General features: G+C 34.0%; 2 protein-coding genes and 1 pseudogene across 6 annotated transcripts; all 3 read left to right on the plus strand.

The window, feature by feature from the left end:
- Positions 1–383: 383 nt before the first annotated feature.
- Positions 384–10477, plus strand: LOC140834588 (SPX domain-containing membrane protein At4g22990-like). Of its 5 annotated transcripts, XM_073199593.1 has the most exons (13): positions 384–653; positions 867–984; positions 2037–2093; positions 2553–2673; positions 3092–3403; positions 3565–3669; positions 3788–4242; positions 4897–5198; positions 7639–7814; positions 8264–8454; positions 8888–8951; positions 9515–9648; positions 10001–10332. In XM_073199593.1, exons 3-12 carry the CDS (start codon positions 2041–2043, stop codon positions 9635–9637), a joined length of 1902 nt encoding a protein of 633 aa, XP_073055694.1. In that variant the 5' UTR covers positions 384–653; positions 867–984; positions 2037–2040; the 3' UTR covers positions 9638–9648; positions 10001–10332. The 5 variants fall into 5 exon arrangements, with proteins under 5 accessions (XP_073055694.1, XP_073055690.1, XP_073055693.1 ...); XM_073199589.1 differs by lacking the exon at positions 8888–8951 and having other exon boundaries at positions 385–653; positions 10001–10477; XM_073199592.1 differs by lacking the exon at positions 8888–8951 and having other exon boundaries at positions 385–653; positions 7642–7814; positions 10001–10477.
- Positions 10478–12992: 2515 nt separating this feature from the next.
- LOC140834589 (uncharacterized) lies at positions 12993–15240 on the plus strand (annotated as a pseudogene).
- A 7624-nt stretch (positions 15241–22864) lies between these two features.
- Positions 22865–27046, plus strand: LOC140834591 (hydroxymethylglutaryl-CoA synthase-like). The gene is made up of 12 exons (XM_073199594.1): positions 22865–23119; positions 23562–23668; positions 24416–24548; positions 24627–24770; positions 24961–25119; positions 25519–25592; positions 25672–25747; positions 25856–25911; positions 25996–26083; positions 26154–26294; positions 26401–26550; positions 26684–27046. The coding sequence occupies exons 1-12, from the start codon at positions 23048–23050 to the stop codon at positions 26873–26875; spliced, it is 1392 nt and encodes a 463-aa protein (XP_073055695.1). The 5' UTR covers positions 22865–23047; the 3' UTR covers positions 26876–27046.
- The last annotated feature ends 865 nt before the right edge of the window (positions 27047–27911 follow it).

A 27911-nucleotide genomic window follows, 5' to 3' on the forward strand; every position in this document is an offset into this window, starting at 1 on the left:
TCTCAAATTTTATAATAATCATAATTCAATTAAAATGATACGCGATCCTTATCTTTTATTTTGTTTAAAAAAAGTTTATAATTTTATTATTAGTTTTGAATAGTTATTTGCAATATTTTTTGAATTAAACTTGTATTTATGAATTTAAGGTTTTTATTTTTACAAACCAAATCATACTTTGCAGCATTGCCCATACTTTCGAACCACAAGGCTGCCAGCTGTTACTGTTCATTTGTTAAAGAAATTTGTCAATACAAATGGCAGCATTGCAATTGAAAAAAAATTAAAAAAGGCATATGCTTTTGTAATTTACACAGAGTTCAAGGGGCTAATGGTAGTTTTTTAATTATTCCAAGATTTATGTCTTTCAAATACCCCAATCATGCATGTTAGTTTACAATTACTTACAAAGCAACGAACTCGGATCCTACATATGATTCAGAACATCTCTCTCGCTCTCTCTCACACACACAAACACACATATCTACGCGCGTATTTATATGCATAGGTTGAAGTTGTAAGGCGTTTAATTGTTGCAGTGTTTGATTCGAGATGAAAATTGGGTCATCTGCTGATTTTACGCGATTCACGAGAATATTCGTTTGTTGATGCTCATCTAGTTCTTGCTCGGTCCTAAGCTGCGAGATTCTCAGGTATGGCCTACCGCTTATGTTTTTGATTGAATGCGATCCTTCGTGCGTGTATGTATATTTTATTAATTGGTCGAAATCGAAAATTGTTATGTTTTTGTTGTGTTTTTAGTAATCTTGATTTTAATATACTAAGTGCTTTTAATTTTAAATTAGTTTGTTTGTTGTTACTTTATTTAAGCAAAATCTAATATTTGGTGTTCGATGTGATGGCAGGGAGGACTTTTCAGAGTCTCATTTGTGGCGCAGAGGAAGAGTGATATATAAATATATATATTATTGTGATGAAAAGGCGTACTGATTTGCTGACACGTTTTTGTTCAACGGAGTTTTGGTACGTGATATTTGCAGCACAAATTGACAGCAGCATAATTTTTGTTGTTGATTCTTTGTCTGTTTTGCTTTCTTTCTCTGAAAAGGTCTTTGCCAGGTGTAACAATTAAGGAAATCGATTAAAAATAAATTTTTTGAAGTCACGTTTTGAATTTAAAATCATGGATAAAGGTTGCATGTCTCTATGCTTAGATTTGTTTCAGTTTTACTCTCGCGAATCTGAAAGGGCGACACCTGTTCGTTGCCGATATATAGCACCGTTGGTGACTACTGTAGTCTTTATCTTAGAAAAGCTTTTTGTTAGCAGCTAACCAGCTGAGCATGTCGTTTAACAGTGGTTTGTCATCGTGCTCTTTTAAGGTTCAGAAATATATATATATATATATTATTTGAGAATCCACGCTTGGTACTTTTTTTTTTCTCTCAAAGGAAGCCACACTGGGTTCCAGGTAGGAAGACAACACCAGATCTAACCACGTAAACCACACACTTACCCTATGTGGCAAGCTCAAACTGTCAAAGACGGAAGTAATGATGAATTTGAACACTTGACTTTTTGGTAGGTGCCACCATTCCAGCAAAACTTGAATTTAAGGTTCAGATTTGAGAAAGAGATCCGGTCGTAGTTTTGCATGGTTATTGCTATAATGCATATGGAGGATTTGAAACATTAGCCATGGTGGAATATAACCTCACTTACTTTATCGAGATTTAATCCATGATGGAATGCTGTCAAATTTAGTCAACACTTAATCAAGGCAACAGCTATTGGTGTGGTTTTACATGAGGAGCTAACATATTGTTTGTTTCTGTGGATGATTAGAAGGCTTAAATATATAAGATCATTTTCTGGTTTTTTTTTCGTTAAATAAGCTTATCTAGAGATGTTTGTTTGGTAGCCACTGCGGAAGATGTAACATTCTTGTTGGTAAAACATATCCTTATTCTAGGGACTGAACATTCGAATTATGGCTATCTATCAAAATTTTCCAAATCTATCGGGTGATTTTATTGCATTATATTCCTATTCATTTCTTGTATTGTTTTGAACAGAGAAATGGTTGCATTCGGCAAAAAGTTAAAGGAAAGACAAATTCCAGAATGGCAAGGGTATTGATATATTTGATTTGATTTGATTTGGATTCAATTTATGTTAGTTTTACAGTGATGGTTCTATGAATAACGTTGTTGCATGATTTCAATTCATAAAAAATATGAGAACACTCCAACTTAATGAAAAAGAAGAAAAAAAGAGTGCTTGGGAATATGAGCCATTAAAGCATTGTAGTTTACACCTACTAAGTGCTTATTGCATTATTAAACACCTGGATGTGCTCGACGGAGAGATGTGCAGATACTTCTACCTTCATATTTTTAGTGCATTTTTCAGGTAACTTTAATGGACAATTGATAACTTTTTTAGAAGAATGACTAGATAAAAATCTGTGTGAGGGTAGAAAGAAGTGAAGTTAGACCGGATCAGAAATTAAAAGATAGCTCATTGCATTGACAATATAGTTTTGAGTTTGTCCTTCTGCATACGGGTTTAGAAAGTATGGTATGCTGCAGATACTACATCAACTACAAATTGATGAAGAAAAAAGTGAAGCAGTATGCTAATCAGATTGAAGCTGGAGCACTGGATCGTCGTCATGTCCTCAAGGATTTCTCAAGAATGTTGGATAAACAGGTAAAAACATAAAATGCGTGCAAATCAGGCACATTCGTGTAAGCATTTTGCTCATCAAGCTCCAGATATAAGTTCTTATCGATGTTTTGCTCATCAAACTCCAGATATTAAAGTTTTCATTTATCTGTTTTATTATTCACCATGTTGTTATGAAAGGTGGCTTCAACTTCTTCACATGTTTCCGTTTCTCAATTTCTGTCTGAAAAGCGATGTTAATTTTTTGAATTGATGAAGTACCGCACGTCCATTACTACTAACCTTTTGTAATATTGGCCCCGAGTAAGCCAAGCCACGGATTTTACTAATATGCATACTTGGTGGAAATGCTAAAATTTTCCGTCAGCAGTCGCAAATAAGGTCTCTTCTTTGCTCTAGTACTGATAATGAGGCTTACACAATTTCTTTCTTTTTTTTGCAGATTGAAATTATCGTTCTCTTTATGTTGGAACAGCAAGGCCTCCTCGCAACCAGGATCGCACAGCTTAATGAGCAACAAGATGCTATTCAGGAGGAGCCCGACATATCGAAAATATCTGAGTTGCGAGAAGCTTATAGGGCAGTGGCGCAAGATCTTCTAAAGCTTCTATTCTTCGTTGAAACGAACGCCATTGGTCTGAGGAAGATACTCAAAAAATTTGATAAGAGATTCGGCTACAAGTTCACAGATGATTATGTGACAACTCGTGCTAATCATCCCTATTCCCAGCTTCAGGGAATATTCAAACACGTGGTAATAATCTGAAGGGAATAATCACCCTGCTTCCATTTTCCAGTACTAGTCAAATAATGTCATTGCGATAGATATGTTAAATGGACCATAAAGTATTAATAAATTATCATCTCGATGCAACTTAGCAATGCATGCGCCTCTGATTTGACTTCTGATATCAGGGATTGGGAGCTGTTGTTGGAGCTATTTCTCGCAATCTTGCAGATCTCCAGGACCGCCAAGGAAGCTATTTATCAATTTATGACCAGCCTCCACTTTCAATTGAGGTATAGACACCTTTATCTTTCAGTTAACTTTCCTTGACTTAGTGCATCTCGTATCTGGAGCTAGTTATTTTTTTAAAGTACTCTGGTCTGTGCTTATTCATTGAGGATCAATGTGCAGGATCCAGTAGTTGATTTAATGCAATCAGCTGTTGATAGATTAACCAACTCAACAAATCTCCTCAACTTTTTGGGTCAACATGCATTGATTATGCATGACGAGTTGCCTTCTCCCGCTGAAGAACATATAGATGATCAGAGTTACCATTTCATGTCACTTCTTCTGAATCTGGTGAACACTTTTCTTTACATGGTTAATACATATATTATTGTTCCAACAGCAGACGACTACTCTATGAGCCTTGGAGCAGCAGCAACTGTCTGCGGTATTGTGATTGGGTCAATGGCAGTTGCACAGATATTTTCTTCTGTGTATTTCAGTGCTTGGTCTAATAAGTCGTACTTCAGACCCTTGATATTTAGCAGCATGGTCCTTTTTGTGGGAAATCTGATGTATGCATTGGCTTATGATCTCAATTCAATTTCAGTACTTTTGCTTGGTCGACTATTTTGTGGGTAAGCAACTGCCTCTCTCTCTCTCTCTGATTGTGATTTATTTTAAGTTTCTGTTCTCTATTGTGTGTGCTTGATTCATTATCATGTGTTGATATTATATGGCAAACCTATTTTTTATTATGTATGTTCTTTGATGCCTGATGCCGAGCATTTTCACTGGATATTGTCTACAGTTTACCTGCTTCTAATGTAAATAGTCATCTGATCTATTTTCAGATGACGAGATTAACTAAATTATCAAATGAAGTCTTCCATTCTCAGATTTTGTGAAATATTGTTGTTGAACCTATTGTTTCCTTTTGTTTCTGTTCTTTTATGTTTTTACACTTACTTTGTTACGAACAAGTAGTATTGTTTTTCTGCAACCTCTTCCTGCATGTCGATAGCTTTGTAAGTATTGATTATATATGTTTAACAAGAGAGCGAACATAGAACATTTAAAATTCCAATTTAGACAAATCATACCATAAGAATGACGGTGGCACATTCTGTCCTAATATGCTCAATCATCTGATCTGGAATTTTTACATTTTAATTTTCATTCACGTACAGTCATGCATACATTTGAATACTTTAACTGAATGATGAAGTGGTAATTGAGTGATTGTTTGGATATGATCTCAAGATGGCTTCCCTCGTTTCATGATTTTGCAGTTTTGGTTCTTCCAGAGCCGTTAATCGCCGCTACATAAGTGATTGTGTACCACTTAAAATTCGCATGCAGGCTTCAGCAGCTTTTGTTAGTGCTAGTGCTCTAGGAATGGCCTGTGGGCCTGCACTTGCTGGTTTGCTCCAAACTAACTTCAAGATTTATGGAATCACATTTAATCAAAACACTTTACCTGGTTGGGTGATGGCTCTGGGCTGGTTAATGTATTTGGTATGGCTGTGGATCTCATTCATAGAACCTGTTCATGAGACTGAAACCAATCAAGACCGACAAGAATCTAGTGCTGGTATTGTTTCCTTACTATCTACCTTTCATACCATGTCTTCTCGCACCAAACAAATAATTAACATCATTAAATCAAAAATTTGTAAAATTGCATTTAACATCAGGTGAGATGTACTGTTTAGCCTTGAAGCCCATATTAGTCTGCATCATTAACCAAAGAAGAGTTAAATTATCATCTTACAATTGATAACTTATTTTGAAATTTAGTCATCTTATTCACTTCATACATGCGGAGTCCTGTTTTAAATTATTGGTTGATAGACAAGTGTAGAATGTGAGTATTGAATTTGTGTTGATTGATTGTATAAAATGCTGGGCTCATCCATTAAACCAAATCGTGAAAGTATGTCATCTTGCCACAGTGACACCATGCCCTTCTAGAATGATGAAGTGGACGAGTAGTCAGCCGTGATCCTTGCTGCTCGCAAGGCTCTTGTATTACTTGAACTTTAATTGCGAACCAAAACAGTACTTTAAATCAGGATTTCTCAATTATATTTTCTCAAAAATTGCTTAAGTGTCGTTTTTAAGTTTATATGGAACAGACCAAAAGCAAAAATAGTTCAGAGCTCTCAACCAGATGAAGACCCGAGGTTTAATTACTTAGGCGGAACACACATACAAACAGAACAAAAAAGTAGCACGGAATAATCAAGTTGAATTTTTTTTTAAGAATAACGGAATTTTTTGTTGTTGGAGAATAAGCTTAAACACATTGCAAGAAAATTCTTATCGAAAATCTGATAATTTATGGATCAGATATTAACATAATAATTACCTTAAAATTTGTTTTAAACTTTGGAAAATTCTAAAAAAAAATTCTAAGTCAGAACCAGCTTCTACTTCCCGACTCCTAACTTCCCGAGCTCTCCCCCACTCTTATTTTCCCGAGCTCCCCTCTAGGCCTATCCTTCTGATTCCTTATTTGAAGCATTCAAAACCTGTTTCAAGGCAAAAGGAAGTTGCCAACTCAACCAAAACAGTACTTTAAATCAGGATTTCTCAATTATATTTTCTCAAAAATTGCTTAAGTGTCGTTTTTAAGTTTATATGGAACAGACCAAAAGCAAAAATAGTTCAGAGCTCTCAACCAGATGAAGACCCGAGGTTTAATTACTTAGGCGGAACACACATACAAACAGAACAAAAAAGTAGCACGGAATAATCAAGTTGAATTTTTTTAAGAATAACGGAATTTTTTGTTGTTGGAGAATAAGCTTAAACACATTGCAAGAAAATTCTTATCGAAAATCTGATAATTTATGGATCAGATATTAACATAATAATTACCTTAAAATTTGTTTTAAACTTTGGAAAATTCTAAAAAAAAATTCTAAGTCAGAACCAGCTTCTACTTCCCGATTCCTAACTTCCCGAGCTCTCCCCCACTCTTATTTTCCCGAGCTCCACTCTAGGCCTATCCTTCTGATTCCTTATTTGAAGCATTCAAAACCTGTTTCAAGGCAAAAGGAAGTTGCCAACTCAATCATCATAAGCATGTATAATGTTATAAATATTTCAAATATACATTATACAATTGGCAGAAAACATAATCCGGAATAGAACGAGAAACATTTTAGAGAATTTTAAACAGAGTAGAGCCTAATCAGAATCCGAACTACACATTTATCATCCTAAGCTTGTGGCTTCCAAATATTTTATTATCTCACAGGTGATAGCATCATGAATACTCATCCTTGAGGATGCTTGAGGATGCTATGAGAGGGTAGAATAATGATCCAGGGACAAAATCACATACACTCTGCTACTTACAAACTTAAAAGTGAATTATGAGGCTGAATTGTGATCATAGTTCAATCAAAATCCTTAGTTCTAGATGCAGAGTACTAAAAAAAATTGAAATGGAATCACACATTGATTAGAATTAAAATCCTTTATTTCAAGAAAGAAAATCCAGCCTACCAGGAATTTTTTTATCAAAAGAATTTGAATTTTGTCTTCTAATTACCTACAAAAATCTGATTATGTAGAGTCTGTACCCGTGTTGATCATGTGATCTGATTTCCTTTTTTTCTTTTGTGTGTCTCTGCCACTTCGTTGTCTTGGTTGGTTATCTTTGTTTCTACTGGTTAACTAAGTCTCGTCCGCTTTCTTTTTCTCTACGGTTTGTCTCAATTTCATGATGATACCATGGTGTGAAAGGAAAGAGGGTTAATTTTTCAACTGCATGATCTTAACATCTACAAGTAGTTACAGGGTATTTAGATCTACTTCATTTAATGTAATTTTTTTTAAATATAAATATATAATATGCACTCAAATTTCAGATTGACGAATTTATTCATCTTATATCTCTTTTAAAATTTGGGTAAAGTTAGTTATATCTTCAGTTTGTGTATGTACAAATAAGTTTCTCAAGGTTATGTTCATTACAGAACCAAATAATGACACTTGGTGACATGATATTTTGTGTTTGGTAGAAGAGCACGAGAAGGTTGAAAAGGGTCTTGTACAACCACTACTTTTAACATCAGTTGAAAATGAAGATGGTGACGGAGATGAAGAATGTGACATGAGTGAAGAGTCTTTAGAGGACTCACATCGACCAGCCAATTCACTTGTAGCTGCTTATCGGTTATTGACACCTTCTGTAAAGGTAGGTAATGTTCTTAATATATCAATTGGGCTAACAATACATCATGTAATCAACGGTGCCACTGCCTCTAGGTATTATCAAGATAGAGTAACAGAAATTTCAAATCACCCCGTACTAATGGTTCCACTTGTTGATCTAAGGTTAACTTGCTGAGGTCAACCATACATGTTGATTTAATTTTAACATCATTATGGATTAGATGTTTTATGTTGGACAGCATTTACCCAAAAATCATTACCTTAAATACATGTAGGTACTGTTCATTTTCAATGAAGGCTAAGCGAACAAAAGAACATGTTTTATTCAGATCATTGGTCTCTAAAGTCGAAATTGTCTTGAAAGTGACTGGTTGTATGGCAGGATAAAACACTAAATGCGTACACTTTACAGGCTAGTTGTGGTAAGATTCTGTTCACTTGATCTAGTAAAATTTTTATCATGTCTTACAGGTTCAGCTGTTGATCTACTTTATGCTTAAATATGCAATGGAGATTCTACTTTCAGAATCAAGTGTTGTCACAACCTACTATTTTGGGTGGACAACAAGCAGAGTGTCAATTTTTCTTGCTTGCCTTGGCCTAACAGTTCTTCCAGTGAATATTATTGTTGGAAGTTACATAAGCATTATGTATCAGGACAGGTAATTTCATGATTATACTTTCCTCAATGTTTAAAAGGCGCTTCTTACGTAATCTCTACAAATTTTTATTAAGATAATTCTGATGTGGCGAGCAGATGGTAACTGTTGAATTCTGTGTTGTAGAGCTCATTTTTTGTGAAAGAATTTGTTTACAATGAATTGAAAAATATGCCTTTTAAATACACAACTTGGACTATTTGTGTGGCATCATGGGTAACTGTCAAGACTCAAGCGGCATGGTGGTGCTTGACATCAGAGATTCAGGAATGCGTGTGATATCAAATAAGGCTTATTTAGTGTTTATGGGCCTTACGTTTGTTTATTTTATGCTAATTTTCGGGTTACTTTTAGTTAAAATATTTTTGGGTTTGATCAAGAAGTATTTTAAGCCCATTATGCTTGTTCAAGCTGCTTATGCAAATATAAATGCTAGGACAAGATGCTATGGAAAGAGAAGATATTTTTCATCAATAATGATGAGTTTTCCTCTCAAACTGGTGAGGAATTCTTCTGGTTTTGCAACAAATTATACTTGTGAAGATTCATTTTGATGTGTTAAAAATCTAGATTTTATCATTTTTAATCTTCGAAGAAGTGGGACTGGCATCCAACAAACTAGAAAGCTTGGTGGAATTTGGTCACGGTTATTATATAATCACTGAGTCGGTTCTCTAAGTCAAGCTTAGATCTAGTTTCTGGGATCGAAGTTTGTTATCGTAGCACTTCTATTTGATTGAAAACGTCTTGAAGAAAATTGTTGGAGTATTGATCTTTATGATTCTCAATATTATGCCTGGGCTATGCATGTTGAGGTTTAGCTCTTAGGAATGAAGTGGGCTTCAGTAATGGTACCTGCAATGTTCTTATGAAGATTGTCCTTTAAATTGAGTTCAAATTGTGTTTTGTCATCTTGCAAACTGTCTTTTTGCTCAAGTTTCTATGCAGATGTCTCTGATATAGAGTAGGTTTTATTTTGTGAAGATTTGCAACTTAGTTTCATGTCAGCCAATTGTCTCGTTGATCATTACCTGCTGATCAATATTGTTATTGACTTTTTCAGGCAAATATTATTGGCAGCAGAAATTGTTGTCTTCTTGGGTATACTTTTCAGCTTCCAGTTTATAATCCCATACTCTGTGCCACAATATGTCTGCTCTGGTCTCATCATGTTTGTATCTGCTGAAGTATTAGAAGGTTAGAATTCTACTTTCTGTTGCTCTCAACCATCTTAAATAATTTCTTTCAGCACTCGCAAACTTTTGGAAATGATTGTCGGTTACCATATCGGTGTTTTGCCTCTCAACGATGATGCATGTTACCTTCTCATGTATGAGTGTCAGGACAGCAATAGAGCCTGTAGTGTTTTTATGAGGGTAAGCTTGGACATCCAAGCTGCGGAGGTCCTGTTGGAATATCTTCAAGTTTAACTATAATTTGTCCCCAAAAACACAAAGATGGCCACCTTATCAAAATTTGTTTGTTCGCGCCTACTTGTATGTTCCCAAGTTTGTCGCTTTAACATTGCATTGATTTGGTACTGTTGTAGGGGTAAACCTGTCGCTCCTCTCGAGAGTCATGTCATCCAGGCTTTCTCGCGGAACATACAACGGTGGCCTATTATCGACAGAAGCTGGGACAATTGCTCGAGTGATTGCAGATGCAACAATCACCCTAGCAGGATATTTGGGGGAGAGTAAGCTCTTAAACATCACCCTCGTACCTTCGCTTGTGATTTGCATGGTGTCTATAGTAGCTACATGTTTTACCTTCAATTCTTTGTACTAAGCCACTCTGTGTGTTCAATCGATGTCCTCATGTCGACAAGCGTCCGAGATCATCGATTTTTGTTCATTCTTTAATATTGTTGTTTGTAATCAATTTCATTTGAAGTTTTGGGGTTTTCCCAGGTTTGTATATTGTCATGTGAATGTAAATCGTCAATTTTGTGTGTGGTTTTTATTTTTGTGAGATCTGGTTATTATTGTGTGAAATTAAATGATATATTTTATTTGAGTTTTTCAAATTTACGAGGTTTTTAGTTGTAGAATTTTCTTTAGGATTTTTATGAGATTGGACTATTGTTATGGGAATGTAGATTTGGAAGAAACACCATTGCCATTCTTTATCTTTACTTCTTGGAGAGAGCAGTTTGGCCATTGATAGTTTTGTAGGCTCAAGCTCGAGTTGGTTTTTCAGTCATCCAACACATTACTGTTATCAATTTTTATTTTTATTTTTTAAATGAACTGAAATTTCCATTAACTTGCTGCAAAAACAAAGCAAATCATTGAGGAATTTATACATTCGCTTGGGGTGTTTTGACGTAAACTTTCCGACATTCAAATCAGCAACAGCTTACATTTGCAATGTGAAAAAATGATCTATTTACACGTCTCTTGATGGGCTTGAAGCATACAAAAACCTTTTTTGGCTCAAAGTTTTTAATTAGGGCCTTCAATATATAATTATATTAAATAATGACAAGATCCAATCTAGACCACAACCCATAAAAGAGGGCAAGACTTCAGCTTATATAATAAAATTTTCCCGACGGTTAGCCGTTTCTCATATCTCAATCATCTCCACTGATACATGGAAAAAAAAAACAACTTGTTGGTGATTCGATTTTATATCTATATTATCTTATTAAACTTAACACTCATGTGCTAACAAACTTTGGTCTCAATATTCGTCTTTTTATTAAATATCAGATTTATTTATTTTTTATTTAACATTCGTTATTTAAAAAATCTATTATCAACACATTATTATTATAAAAAACCAAAATCATATAAAAATAATCTATATAATTTTTTATTGTAATTAATTTTTACAATCTTTTTTTGTTTGTGTATGCACATATCGCATGACAAGAGATAATAGTATTTGTAATAAATCATCGTAGATTGTGATAAATACTATGTAAAATCATACTAATAACTATGACACGTGTTTTTCAATACCTTAATTTTCACACTTTTGTGACACAAATATTATTATGATAAATCGCTATTGACTACATTAAAAACAATTACCCTTGTTCGATGCAAAGTTCTGCAAATGAATGGTTATATCACTCACGATCCACGATTACCTCCAATTTGGGTCTTATTAAATATTCGTCATTTTCTCATCAGTGACTACACAAGTAGGAGAGCATTTAGTTATGCGAAGGAACTGATATTTTGTACATTAATTTTCTGAAATTCCTATTATCTCTCTTGTTTTACTATGTGAAAACTCGCAACAACTATATTTCGGTGCACACGATGTAAACCTTCACGCTGATACGAGTTGTCTGCAAACATGCTAGCCAGGTAAACCGCAATAAACAAATAATGTACAACAAGTTCGTTCGAGAAAGTATTGGTAGAAGAAATTAAACTCATTATCATTGATCAAACACTCATATATTTCACCAATTCGGACACCATGAGAGCAATTCTTACTATTTCTTGATTGTGTATATAATTATCCCGTTGTTCCGTTCCCTTGTTCTTTGATTTCTTGGCCCATCCTATATGTTAATGTGATTTTTTGTTTTTAGGTTTCCTTTATTTTAGTTATTGAATTCGTTCATGTGCCCAAAAAGAGAAGGGAGAAGAGAGTGCTTACATAACTTGAAATGTGCCAACGATTCACGTTTCTGTCATTTGTCAGTTTCATTGAACGCAAACTTGCTTTTCCTCTAGTGGGACACACTCATCAATAAAAGCAGTTCAAAAAGGCATTGGACTAATTGAATGACCATAATATCATCTATCCAACCATATTTCACCTTTAGTTTTGGGTTTAAAACATGACGATGGTGTTGTTCTAGTCGAGAGAGGCAGCTACGAAAGGTCACCAGAACTCAGAAGGCCCAAAGAAAAAACCTTCCATGACATGCCATGTGATAAGTTATTTTTCAATAGGCAAATGCATTGATATTTACGCTGACGACGCTCTCCAACTCATACGGACAAAAGCAAAAGCCATTTTCAAGAAAGCCAGCGGTGATGATGCCTGCCACTTTGAAAAATCTGATTCTTTGTTTTGTTTTTTTTTTTTTGGTTTTTGCATCAAACAAACAACAATACCAATCAACTTTACTTTACACCTTGCATCACTTTGCTACTTGATATCATCATACGTTAGTGGACTGCATGGAGTCGTCAGTTTTTTTTGGCACAAAAAGGAGTGGCAAGAAAATGTGCATGCCCCACAACTTGGAAGAGGTAGTTGACATAGATATCATCGGTCTTCTGTCCTATCGTGTGATGATTTTGTAAGTATTTTCACAGGATGCGTAGAATGTAGGTGTTAGATGATGAAGTATATGCACATGAATCAGACAAAATCGAATTTAGCCAAGGCTTACAAGCCTCTTAACTTAATTTCACCCTATGGCAGCACAATGCATATCTGCCAAATGGATTCTAGAAACAATAATACGTATCTGTAATCAGAGGGGCATAGACTTGATCTCTCTCAAGTCATTCGGACACCATATGGCATTTATTTAAGAATATACAAAAATAGTGAGCTAGACCAAGTCAAAATCTTGAATTTTAATTTGATAATAACAATAAAAACACTATATATGTATATAACAAGCTACGTAATTGACTTTGTCAACTCTAGCACGTTCTTCATTCTACAACCTCGCCAAAGCTACGGTTATAGATAATTCTAGCAGCAGCAACAATAAATAACGATAAAGATTAGGAACCTAGGAAGTTGATGAAAACAAGGGAAATCAATATGAAGGGGAAAACAAAAGATTATGATTGAGTCAGATATCAGAAACAAAAATGCAATCAAATTGCATCAGAGAGGCATCAAGTACATGTCTCCACGCTTGTTGTGTAAATCCTCTGCTTGGCTTGCCTGATCCTCACAGTTCTCCTCCTAAGACTGCAGCAAATCCTCGTGCTGATTTCGCAACTGCCATACTCTCCTCTATTCAACCCGAACACCTTTTTCACTAACCATGAAACTCTTCCCTCGTTAACCGAATCGGTTTCTTGCCTACAAAAGGCCTTGCCACAGTACTTGAATACCATTCTAGCCGATAAAATTCGAGCTCAGGAATACTACCATCTTGCCCTCTCGAATCATGTTTGTCTTGATTACATTGGCCAAGGCCTTTTCTCGTACTCCCAACGACAAGATTGCAATCCAACAGCTGAAATTGCCTCGTCATCTTCATCCGTAGCAGTATCACCTTCCCAGGGTGAAATGGATGTGCCCTTCTTCGATACTTCATACAAGTCAGCGAACTTGAGTTCTTGCTTACTTTATGGGTGCCAAGAATCGGAATTTGAAGACAGAACGCGACAAAGAATCTTGAGATACATGAATGTGCTTGAAGAGGACTACACGTTAGTTTTCACAGCTAACCAGTCATCAGCATTTAGGCTTCTCGCAGACTCTTATCCCTTCACGTCCAATCAAAACCTTCTCACAGTGTATGACTATGAGAATGAGGCTGTGGAAGCAATGATCGATACCGCAAAGAGGAAAGGTGCCCGAACACAGTCAGCTGTGTTTTCATGGCCTAGTTTCAGGGTCAATTCAAAAAGATTGAGAAAAATGATCGTGAAGAAAAGTAAGCCAAAAAACCGAGGACTGTTCGTTTTCCCCCTTCAATCTAGGGTGACCGGATCACAGTATTCTTATCAATGGATGAATCTAGCGAGAGAAAATGGATGGCATGTGTTGCTTGATGCGTGTGCATTAGGTGCTAAGGAAATGGAAACCTTAGGCCTCTCTCTTTTCCAACCAGATTTCCTAATTGGATCGTTTTACAAGATTTTTGGGGAAAATCCATCAGGGTTTTGCAGCCTGATTGTCAAGAAATCCAGTATCTCAGAATTAAGACAATCCTCCACAAGCATGGGAATTGTCAGCCTAATTCCAGCAAAGGGGCCCTTCGAAAATTTAGTCTTTGATCAGACCATTCATCAAACACCTTCTAGCTCAACTTCCCACCAGGACAGAAATCAAGAATCTCCAGCAAACGGTACCAATAGCAAGCAGAAACAGCCGTTATTTTCCGAAATCATGGAGGTGGACAAAAAAATTGATGACTCTGGCGATTCAGGAATCGAATTCCGCGGCTTAGATCACGCAGACAAATTAGGCCTAATCCTAATCAGCAGCAGAAACAGATGCCTTATAAATTGGCTACTAAACGCATTGCTTTGTCTCAGGCACCCACATTCAGGAAACGGGATTCCTCTTATCAGAATTTTCGGCCCCAAAATCAAACTCAACCGTGGCGCAGCAATAGCATTCAACGTATACGACTGGAAAGGCGAAAGGGTCGATCCCATTTTAGTACAGAAACTGGCCGATCGAAACAAAATTTCTGTTTCTTGTGGGTTCCTGAAAAACATACTGCCCTCTGAAAATTTTCAAGAACAAAAGGAAAAAATGCTGGAAAAATCGAAGAATGGGAAGCAAGATTACGGTTTAGGAGTGGTATCGATTTCATTAGGGTTCCAAACAAATTTCGAAGATGTGTACAGATTGTGGAGCTTCGTTTCCAGGTTTCTTGACGCCGATTTCGTGGAGAAAGAACGGTGGCGCTACACTGCTCTCAATCAGACAACCGTTGAGGTGTAGGGTCTTTCCAAATCCTCGTTCTTTCTCCATATATTCATCAATTAATGAACCTCGTCCAAATGACCAATTTAATTAATAATAAATTATTAATTAAATTGTATGCTAAATTTTTTAAAAAAAATTATTTTGTAGAATATATTTACAGATTGACGCAACATGAATCTAGTTATTACGTTGCTGTTAGAGAGGTGCATCATATGTCTATCCACCTATTAAATCTAAATCTAAAGTTTTGATGATTTTTTTCACAGTTGACGTCACTTCAATTATATAGGTATAATTTATTATTGAATATATATGTTTTATCGTATTTAATAGATGAGTGTTATCTCATTGATAGACACAAAATTAGACAACAACATATCACAAATATATATGAGTGGGTCTCATGTGAGACCGTCTCACGGATACTAATCTATGAGACGGGTCAACCCTACCCATATTCACAATAAAAAGTAATACTCTTAGCATAAAAAATTATACTTTTTAATGGATGACCCAAATAAGAGATCCGTCTCACAAATTCAACCTGTGAGATCGTCTCACACAAGTTTTTGACAATATATATATACACACACATGTTTGATCTCTTTGACACCAATTATGGACGCATGTGTAAACATCGTTTTGGTGAAATTTATTTATTAAATTTACAATTTTATAATATGATGGACGCTACCTCCATGTTGCTCACATGTGTCCATAGTTAATTGTGGAGCCGATATATTTGAGACTGAACTGAGAACGGGTTCCAAATATCTGAGACTGAATTAAGTCTTTATCTTATTAATTTTAATCATTAACGGACAATTTTTTGAAATGTTGAAACTAAACCGAAAACATCAAAATATTTGAGAGAAATGAGAAATGGGTCAAACCTATGATTACTAGTGTGCCATTTAAATCTAGTGCTTGATGTGGGTTGGTTTGCGTTATCTGTAACTCGGGCCCATTGTAGATGGCCCAAATTTGGACCATTTATTATTTATATATGGCCCACTATTCAGCTGTCGGTGCTCTTGCTCATCTAATTTCTCTTAGCCTGCGTTTGGAATTAGATTTGAGTAAGATTTAATTTTTAGTCTATTGAAATCCATGCTCGTTGTCCCATGTATTTCTTGTTGGAATTTATAGGTTTAACATATTAGTCATCTCAGATTTTGAAGACATTTTTTCATGCACTCGTTTTACTTATTCATATTTCTTTCTATAAAAAAGATATTATACTCCACATTTCTAGTTACTCTTCTTGCAAAATATTGTACTGTATTGCATAAATAATTATTATATCTTGAGAGATGATTACCATATAACCGAAACATCGAGACGAGAGAAATTCTTACGAAGGAAAAAATGTTCTAATACATGCCTCAATTCTCATTTGCTGTAAAAATCATTCATCATCTTCATGTTTTTCAAGGTATCACAAACGACATTTCGTCTTCTCTCTTTTGTTCTCATAACTTCTTAATCATGTTGTTTCGAATTCAAGGATTATATTTTATTTGGAATTGGAATATAATCTGAATTCTGATATGCCGATCCAAACGCACTCACACAATTTGAATATAATATCATTTTCCATTTATTACCATAATCATTATTATAAAATCATAATCTTGCAAATCTCATCTTTTATATTTCTTTTCTTTTTAAATTTAAATATATAAACGTAGGATTTCAACTGAAATCCAATGCATTTAAACTTTAAGCCGAACCAGTAATAATATTTTTTAAAAAAATCATATTATTCTTACATCCTTTTTATATTATTATTCTCCTCAATCTTTTTAAGTTGTGTTATACTAAGATTTTGGAGCTAATTGGTTTAATAATTATGAAGTCTGGTGTACTTCCATTAGTTTATGGTCTGCAGACAATCGTGCGAACATGTGAATTTCATAATAAACCAATTCTCTGCTGTCCAATTTGTATTGATTGATTATATACATAGGTACGAGTCTCAACACATGTACCTTTTTAAATCGCTATCATGAACAATTTTATATATTTTATTAGAACCATGCATTTACATTTTAAAATTAGAATACAAGCTGAATAATAATAATAATAATAATAATAATAATAATAATAATAATAACCTCCTCTAGATTTTGTTTCTGGGAAGTTAATCTATGATTTTTATATAAAAAAATAAAAACCTAATTTGATGTTTAAGCAGATGAGAGAAGATTTTAAAAAAATAACATGGAGAGAAAAAAGTTTTTTTTTTCATACGGATGATATCCGGGTAAATCGGGTGTGATATACGTGGGCTATCCACCGGATAACGATGATAATTAAGTGTTTAGGAAATTTGAGTAAGGATAATGACTTTAATAATACATGCAAATAAGAAAAGAACTCGTGAATGGGCGTTAGAGCGGTGTCCGACGTGGCGACTCCGATGCTAAAGTCAACAGGTCAAGAAAGAAGAACACAAGCAATATATGTGAGGATATATGTGTGCTTGAGAGTTCAAAGATTTCAGAATCTTTTAAATAATGGGCATAGTTGCTATTTATAGGAGAAAATGTGGTAGATACATTGTTTTCAGTGTCTACCTATTAAATATGTCAAGTCGGTCACCCATATTTTCTGATGACTTATACGACACGCCAAAGACATGTTGTTATGACAGATAAGATTGACCATATAAATACACTCGAGTGTAGTGCAATTCTCGAGGTAGTCTGGATGAAAGTTCTCGGGCACTTGCATGAGAGCCCGAGCTCTTTGATCGGTCGGGAGGAGAATGTATCGGGCGTCTCCTTGCCCGGCTGCTGAAGAATCTAACCTGCAGATTGACCCATATTCGGGCTATCAATTATTATCCCGGATTATCCATGACTTAGGCTCTTATGGGGGTATCATCACATACATAGATACCGTTCGAATCGTGAGATGAGATGATGCTTGATGTATAATATAAACTTTAGATGAAAACGAAATAAAAATGTTGTGTCAATTAATATATCGTGTTTCACGTAAGACTAATGAATGCATATTATCCCTACATTATTTCACAAACTTCCTGTATGATAGGTGAAGCAATTCTAAATATACCACTCGATCGAAGAGTAAGTGAAGACTTGAGATTTTGGATAGGGTAGAAAGGGGTTGATTCCATCATGAATATTTATTTGTGAGACGGGTCAACCCTACTGATATTCACAATAAAAATCAGTACTCTTAGTATAAAAAAAGTAATATTTTTTCATGGATGACCCAAATAAGATATCTGTCTCACACAAATTTTTGCTTAGTATGGCTCATCCACTAACTCGCAAAGCCTTGTTACTTGTTTTGGATTTGAAGTGGTTAGATGGTGTTTGTCCCCGTTGGTTTGGTATTATTGTATCTCGAAATTTAGTGAATTATTGAAATTTATGGTTTACACTCAAAAAAATCAAAAAAGATAATAAGTGTGCGTCGGACTCATTGGGCTATTACCAACCAAGTCAATTTGTCGATCTCTTAGAATTCTCATGGAAAATAAATAATTAGTGGATTCATACCATTTTATTTTATGTTACTTTTTGAATAAATTTCCATTACCATCTGAGGAACTTCAAATAGTCTAACTTTTTCAATTATGGAGTAGATTTTTAACCACTATATCCATTCATACTACTATATATTTAGAGTAATTCACTAATTTTGATTTAGAAAAATATTTTATTTTTTAAAAAAGTTTAGTACCTAAAATTCAGTAGTGTGGCAGACTTGGCAGTTAAATATTAAATCAATTAATTAAGTATCGACTCTTTGTAAGCCACCCACATAGATTTATACAGTGCTTGCATTGAATGCGCGTGCCCTTTAGATTGTCCCACTGAAATGTGTAACGTTTAAAATCTGCGGCCTTGTTATAAAATCCAAGTCACAATTTTCTATCTTGCCAATAATAAGTCAAATTATGAACGAAATGGAGTAATTATCTCCAAATCTCAACATATCAATAGATGTGGTTAATCATTCAAATTCCCTGCATGTATACCAAAGAAACATTCGTAGTTGAGGTGCTTAAAGTGATATAAATATATGATGTAGGACATTAAGCTGTGTGTGGACTTAGATTCTCTGCATTAGAATGTGATGTTGTGCAATTTTTACATAACACCGTCATCTGTCAATTCAACTGACGACAATTTTTTCAAATTTGTGCGATAATATGAGAAGCACGCAAGATCATCAATTGATAATTTTGTATTAAAAAAATGCACGACACCACATGTGTGCTCGGTGCTTTTAAAACTTGATCGGACAGGCTGGTTCGATCAGTCACAGGTTTGGTTCAGACCAAACGTATAAACTAATTTTTATCAGTCAAAATCAATCTAGAACCGATCATGAACCGTTTACAACCGGCTAAATCAGTTCAACCTTTTTTTTATTATATATTAAGATAATTAAAACTGCGACTAATATCACTTTGATATTTGATTTCGTGAAATATGTATTAGTTAATGGAAGATGACGCAAAACTGACATGATTGGAGCTCACCTCTCTTGACTTCGCCACCCGACATTTATTCAATTAACAATAAATTTGATACCGACATTTCTTCGGGATCGATTTCAAAACGTGAGTCACATATATGAAATACGTATGCGAAATTTGTTGAACTCTTTTTAATTATATTTCCACATATATATAATTTTTTAAAAGAACTACTGTTTTCACAAAAAAAAAAAAAAGAATTTAGCTTGTCTATTCTTCTAGGTATAATATGTAGTTACTAATAAAATTTGTATTTATCGCAAATGGTAGTTAATGAAGGAAAAAGAAAGAATTTGTCCCGTATTCAAGTTGATGAGTAGATGCATGCTTGAAAATTGATTTGACTTGATATAATAGATGAACTCCGAAACAATTATTGTGTGTTTGATTTCCGATCCTAATAATATTTTTTTTTGGTAAGCTCGTTATACAGAGTTTGTCCAATTTATCCGATTTACGTGATTTACAATCAATATGACCGAAAAATAACAATTATAACTTATAAGTTCTATCATCGAAAATAATAATGAGAGTTATTGAATCACGTAATGGTAGTCTAGTCTAGTATAGAAAACTAGTGTCCTACGTTTAAGTTACATCCTTGATTAATAATTTGACTTAAAAGTAATTTATTAATATGCATAGTGATTTTTATTTATTTTTTTGTGTATAACAACAAGACTTTCAAAAAAAAATTTGGAGTTCGTGGCACCCTCGAGTCACAATATAGATCCACCTATTCGCTCGAGCAGGTTAGACTTGATTAAGCATGTTAACTAACGAGTCTTAGGATTTAGTAGACTCGTGTCGGATCCTCCATCATATACCTATATATTATTAATATTATTTAATTTAATATGAAAATATATAATTATATTTTTCTTTTGTTTACTAACTGAATATAAATTGTGATAATATTTTTTAACATATTATTAATATATATATATAAGGAAATTAATTTAACGATTTATTAATTTTAAACATTTTTTTTGTGTATTGATAAAAATCTTTAAAGCATTTAATTTTTTTTAACGCAGATTGGATCTGTCGAGTTCACGAGATGAATGAATCTAAAATAAGGCAGGATAGGTCCCAAAATTTGGCAAAATCCACCCCGTTGTCATCCTCCCTTGTAATAATATAAGAATAGTAGAGAATATCATCAATAATTGTTCTTTTACAGAAATTATTAAATCCATAAATTATGAGAAACGAAGAAAATAAGATATAAGAAATATTTTGAAAACAAAAGTTAAAAGTAATATTTGATAAATAAGTTATTTTAATACTAAATTTCTACTATTTTTTTTTTTTTTGTAAAATCAGAATTAATGTCTCGTCAACTTTTTGATTTCATTTTTTTCCTTGAAAAACAAAATTGATTATTTTAAGTTAAAAGCCAAAACCTTTTTTTAGTGATTATATATACTTCCTTAGACTAATAATATTCAGTTTTTGGTATTCCGAGAGGGGGAAAAATAGAGCTATTGAAGATATATTTTTATTGGTAGACGAAACAGCAATCGCCAAATATTTTGAGATTGTTCTTGAATTACTTTTTGTCTATCATCTCATTCTTTCTGTGGACTGTAATTATTTTTCTGTACCTTAATGTAAAGATGCCCCCACTTATTGTATATTAGTACAACGACTCACGCGTTGCGTGCTTGTACGATATGTTTTTATAATTTATTTGATTTATATTTAAATGAGGATCAAAATATATTTATAAGAAATAATGAGTGGCTACATTATAATTTTGATATATGAACTAAAAAATAAATTAAAAAAGAATAAAAAAGACCCAAGCAAAAATTGAACCTACAACCTCATTATTAAGAAACATAAGCTTTATCCACTAAACTACATGTGACTTGCTTTTATTTTTTAACACTTTATTAATATATATAATTAGTAATGTAGAGAGTGGGGGTGAAGGATATTTTAGGTATTTTAAAAAACAGACCAAGGAAGTTACTCTAACCTACTCAGCCTTAATAAATAGTAAAAGATATTTTCTATTTTGATCGAGGTTAAATTTATTTTTTTATATATTATGGATTTGTTATAATTACAAATTTACAATACTCAAACAGTCACAAGTCATTTGTCCTCATTGACAGATATATAATTCAGAATATTTATACCAATTTTCAAGAAATGGAACTCAGTGCATGTGATAGCTTTGCCACATAAAAATAATCAAAAATTCTGATTATTTTTCATTAATTATATAATTGTTGTCGGGGCTATCTCTTTGTCTCTCAAATTATATATTTTATAGTTCTTAATTTAAGTTTTCCGAATTTGATTTATGCCTTTTCAATATGTCAAGTGCCATCCTAAAAGTTAAAAATGAGATAAAAAGCGAGAAAAAAAATAGGCTTCTTTTGCTAAAATAAAGAAATTTCGAATGTCAACTATGTATTAAATGTGAAAGTTCTGTTGAAACTTTAGTGTAATTATAAGTTATTCAGTAGCTATGAAACGCTATGTTTTAACTTTGAGGTGGAGTTGATTCTATTAACATGATCTGGAATGGGGAGATTTTTTGCTCTTTGGTTTTGGGTTCCGTTTAAAGCCGCTGTAAAATATATATTCAAGAATTTTGAAATTATGCGTAGGATTGAACGTTTGTCGTTTTATTAAAAAATAAGTATGTTTCTTGTGAGATGGTCTCAAGAATCTTTATCTATGAGACGAGTCAACCATAACGATATTCACAATAAAAATCAATACTCTTAACATAAAAATAATATTTTTTCATGGATGATCCAAATAAGATATATGTTTCACAAAATACGACCCGTAAGACCATATCCCATAAATTTTTGTCTTAAAAAATTATAATTGATGATAATGTTGTAATTTCAATTTCTTAAATTGTATAATCACCCAAACACAAAAATTTGATTGCTCTCATAAAAAAAAGACATTATATATCTTTGTACCCAACAATATGGTTGAAAACTATTTAATATTTGTGTTTGTTGAGTCAGAAACTCACTTTTGCTTCAAAGTGTATATCATTATATGCATTTTAAATAAACATTTTGAGGACCAAGCAAGAATTGGAATAAGAGAGACACTTCACGTTCGATTTTTCGTATCAATATTTTCTCGAACTAACTCGACTTGATATAAAAAAAAATAGTAATGGACTTTGTACTAGTTCCGAATTTGGATGAGGAGTGGAAAGAGGGGTGTAAAAAGCAAATAAAATGGAATCAATGCTAGAAGTTTGGTAATATTATTTACAACTCCTTTTTTATTTTTCTCCTATAAATAAAGAAGCCATGGACGCTATCATATTCAGCCACCCATTTATACCCTCTCTAACTTCTGTTTTCCTACTCACTCGCGCCTGTCTTTGTGGATACATCCTGAATTTAGACTCAGGAAATACTAGTTTCTTGGTCCGTTCGATCTGTTTTTTCCCCTGCATTTTTTAGCCAGGAAAGGGTAGAAGAAGAAAGAGAGATGGCCCTGCAACCCAAGAACGTTGGAATTCTCGCGATGGAAATTTACTTTCCTCCTACTTGCATCCAGCAGGTTTGATTTTGTGTTTTCGTTTATCTTGGGTGGTGTTTGTTTTTTTTTGTACGTGAGTTGAATCGGGAAATCAAACGTGCCATGTAGGTACACGTCTGGGAAGAGTTGGGGGCGTGATTGTGTGTGTCTTGTTTTTTGTTGGCCTCTATTTTTGTGGTCCTTTTCAAGAAATTATGTGGGATTCAAGAATGACGTTGAATGGGGAAGAAAATCGCTAGAATGGACCAGCCTAATGATTTTGATGTTATTAGCCATGAACTTTTGATCCGTTTTCGTCGCATAGTTTTTAACGCCTGTGTTTCCTAGGATTGTGATTTCAGATTCGCTTTTCAGAAATTTTCCTTGGATTTCTTCTATTCTGTTACTGCAATCCTTGATTGTTTTGCAATGGAGGAAAACAGATCTCGGTGCCCTTTAATGAATAATGGTGTAATTGCTGCAGGAAGTGCTGGAGGCTCATGATGGAGCAAGCAAGGGTAAATATACAATTGGGCTTGGCCAAGATTGCATGGCATTTTGTACTGATGTTGAAGATGTGATCTCCATGAGGTATTCAATTCTCCTTCAGTCATATTAAATGTTGGAAAGTTGGGGAAAAGAGGAAATAACGCATATTTTTCTACCGCTGAGTAAGCAGAGGGAGTGGAGAGATTTCCCCAATCTGTCTTTACCGCTTTTGAGAAATTGAATATTTTTATTTTTTTGGGTGATGGAACCATATAGTTTATTCCTTAATAATTAACATTTTAAAAATGTAATTTATATGTCATAATTAGTAGATATTCAGTTGTTGCAAATGTTAACAAATACTAAAGAGACGCAGTATTTTACCATTATTATTGAGAACCTTGGCAGATTGCATGTAAAGACTACACCGTTTTTTCTTAAAGCATGATTGACAAGTATGAGAATACTTGGCCAACGCAAAAAGCAGACATAGTTGTTTAAGTTATAATTCATTGTGAGATGTGCCCTTTGTAATTAAGCAAGAGAATATTCAAAATATGAAAGCATGTGCTGCTTTTCTGTTTCTTGAAGGTTGTCATGCTGCTGTATTTGCTAGAAACTATACAATGAATAACGAATTATATATCTTTTGCGTCGTTGTAATTGCATTATTGGAAGGACTGAAACGCTTAATGGGTTTCATGGATGGAAACTGCCACCTTTTGTTGTTTGTGTTTCAAAATTGTTAAGTAGAAATCTGGTGGCAGGTTAATGTGGTTAACTATTTGTGAATTTAGTTGATTACTAGTTGCTTTCTTGGTAACTGTTTGTTAACTCTTTGACATTCAGTTTGACCGCTGTCTCTTCACTCCTTGAGAAGTATGGGGTTGATCCAAAGCAGATTGGTCGTCTGGAAGTTGGAAGTGAGACCGTACTTGATAAGAGCAAATCCATTAAAACCTTCTTGATGCCTATTTTTGAGGTATTGAGGCATGTGGTCTGAGCATTTACCTTAGTGTTTAGGGTATTCATCCATGTCTTTGTCCGTTCGAATGAACAGAAATGTGGAAATACTGACATAGAAGGTGTTGATTCGACCAACGCGTGCTATGGAGGCACTGCTGCTTTGTTTAACTGTGTGAATTGGGTGGAAAGTAGTTCGTGGGATGGACGATATGGCCTCGTTGTCTGTACGGACAGTGCGGTATGACAGTTATCATCACATATTTTCCAATTCTAGATTAACATGAAATAGGAGATTACATTTTTGTAAAAACTCATTAAAGTTTATGATAAGGTCGCTATTATCTGGTCATCTCACAAACGTTAGTGTTAAATTAAAACAATAAATGTGTTTGTTTTTCAATATCTTACCAACGATTTATTTGTAACAGGTCTATGCTGAGGGACCAGCTAGACCAACTGGGGGAGCTGCTGCAATTGCCATGCTTATAGGGCCAAATGCACCTATTTCTTTTGAAAGTAAGCTCAGGGCAAGTCACATGGCTCATGCTTATGATTTTTACAAGCCCGATCTTGCCAGTGAATATCCGGTAATCTTCCTCTTAACCTCTAATAACTACTACTTTTGTTAGTTGTTTTTACAGCAAAACTGTGCATTGTCTCATTCTATATAGACCCTATGCAAGGTCGTATTTCTACATGGGTCATAATTGTTAAGAACCATTACGCCTATTAAACAACCATGTATGTACTTCGTGTATTGTATTTGTCCTCACTGGGATTTTTTTCCCTACTGTTTATTTGCTAAATCCCTTTTTACCTCCCTTTTACATTGTGCTAATCATTTTGCAAGTTTACTTTGCGACTGATTAAATTTTCTTGTTCGACGTTTGACCTTACCTTGGCACCATAAATACTATTTGGCAATAGATTGAATCACTGAACTATGCCCCTATTAATTTTTCATGCAATTAATGTTATGTTTGTAGGTTGTTGATGGAAAACTTTCTCAGACTTGTTACCTCATGGCGCTCGATTCTTGTTACAAAAGCTTATGCGACAAGTAAGAATTTTTTGTACACTTCCTCCTTAACCTGCTTAAATTTTGTCACCAGGTTCTTAACTGCATATCATGCATATAGGTATGAAAAGCTCGAGGGCAAACAATTTTCAGTTTCCGATGTTGACTACTTTGTATTCCATTCTCCATACAATAAGGTAGTTCATGTAGAAAAAGGGTACTTGACAAGAAATTGTGTTTTTCTTTTCTTATTGAAATTTAGAACCGGATCTAAGTTTTGTTAACATTTTTACTCGAAAATGCAGCTAGTACAGAAAAGCTTCGCTCGATTACTATTCAATGATTTTTTAAGGAGTGCCAGGTAATAACTTTCTCTGGCCTTGAACGAGCAGTAATCTGCTTAAAAGGTTTCTGCTTAGTTGTTTTGTCAATCATTGATTTTCAGCTCTATCAACGAGTCTGCGAAGGAAAAACTTGCACCTTTTGCATCGCTAACAAGCGATGAAAGCTATCAAAGCCGTGATCTTGAGAAGGTTTGAATCACGAAAAAAATTTCCATTAACCAAAATTTCGTTTTCCACCCTAACTTTACTATATCCACAGGCGTCTCAACAAGTTGCAAAACCATTTTATGATTCAAAAGTGCAGCCATCTACCCTAGTACCAAAACAAGTCGGGAACATGTACACTGCATCGATTTATGCTGCATTTGCATCCCTCATTCACAATAAACATAGCACTCTGGTAAAGTACAAACCAATATGCTCATTTAAAATCCTTGTAGCCTCGATAATTTTAGCAAAAACAAAATTTTGCAATCTTGGAATTGATATTTCCCCCCTAATTTCAGGCTGGACAAAGAGTGATGTTGTTTTCCTATGGGAGTGGTCTCTCATCATCCATGTTTTCTGTCCGTCTTAATGAGGTTCAACTCCCATTTAACTTGTCAAACATTGCATCCGTAATGAATATATCAGAGAAGTTGAAGTCAAGACAGGAGGTAGGCCATTTTTTCCTCGACTCAAAATTTAATCCACTAAACTATATATTATATGCATTATGGTGCATTGGCCAATATTTGGATTCAATATTTTCTGGTTTTCTGACATATGATTGATTCATAAATCCTGCAGTTCCCTCCCGAAAAATTCGTCGAAACTATGAAGGTGATGGAGCATAGGTACGGAGGCAAGGACTTTGTAACGAGCAAGGATTTCAGTGTTCTTGCACCAGGCACATATTATCTCACTGAAGTGGATTCCAAGTACAGACGATTCTACTCCAAGAAAGCTAGTGAGAACGGCACCCTCGCCAATGGCCACTGAAGTCTGAATGGTTCGGTTCTTGTGTCTACTTGTTCTGGCACGTGCAAAAATAACCTTGTTTCATTGTGAAGCACAAGCAAATGATCAAGTTTCTTTTTCTTTTTCCCCTTTTGGCTTATCAGAAATTGATATTCCCTTTTTCAACTTTATTTTAGTTTGTACTTTATTTTTTATGGGTTTCTTGAATTCCATTTCATTAGCGCAGTCAATCTATTTAAAAATGTTTCAAGAGGAAAAATTTACTAATCGGACAATTCAAAGTTCTAAAATATTTAAAGCGTCGTTCTAATAGTTCATCGGCAGAAAGATCTTATTTTGCGGCAAATTGAATGAATATTCAAACGGAATATGCAAGTTAGAATCGCCTGTTTTCAATTTACTAAGCGATTTTAGGCACGTTATGTATATAAGTATTAATATTAATTATAACTTTATGTGAAATAAAACTTTTTTAAAAATATAATAATATTGTTTTAATTTATTCTTTATCTAAATTTTTATTTGAGTTCAGTAAAAATTAGTGGAAATTAATATACATAAAGTTAGACTTGTAATTTCTTGAACTTACTAACTTATCATAGTGATTATTATGATGGTCTTTTGCTTAATAATGTAGAAAGAAGAAGATATATATGATTAAAGATTTATATTTCACATCGCCATTTTTATTATTTTTATGTTTGAGAGAACAAAAAATAATATGTTTGAGAGAACAAAAAAAAAAAAAAATTATATCTTTGATTGGAATAGCTAGAGACTTTTGAAGGTCATTTGCAATTTTTTTGTTTTTTTAAAATGTCTCAATTCAACCAAAGATCTATTGGCCTACGGACAATTATGAGAGAACTCAAGATCCAAGCGGTCTTAGTCTATTGGCACGGATGAACACTCAACACTAGAGATCTTGGGTTTAGTTAGAAGAAAATCCCCCACCCTATTATATCAAAAGGAAAAAAGTCACAATTCAAAAGATCATTTCTCAAACTATCTTTCTCAATTAATGTATCACTTTTTTTTTTTATTAAAAAATGTTGAG

The sequence above is a fragment of the Primulina eburnea genome, chromosome 6, assembly GCF_022965805.1.
Source record: "Primulina eburnea isolate SZY01 chromosome 6, ASM2296580v1, whole genome shotgun sequence".
Classification (NCBI taxonomy): domain Eukaryota; kingdom Viridiplantae; phylum Streptophyta; class Magnoliopsida; order Lamiales; family Gesneriaceae; genus Primulina; species Primulina eburnea.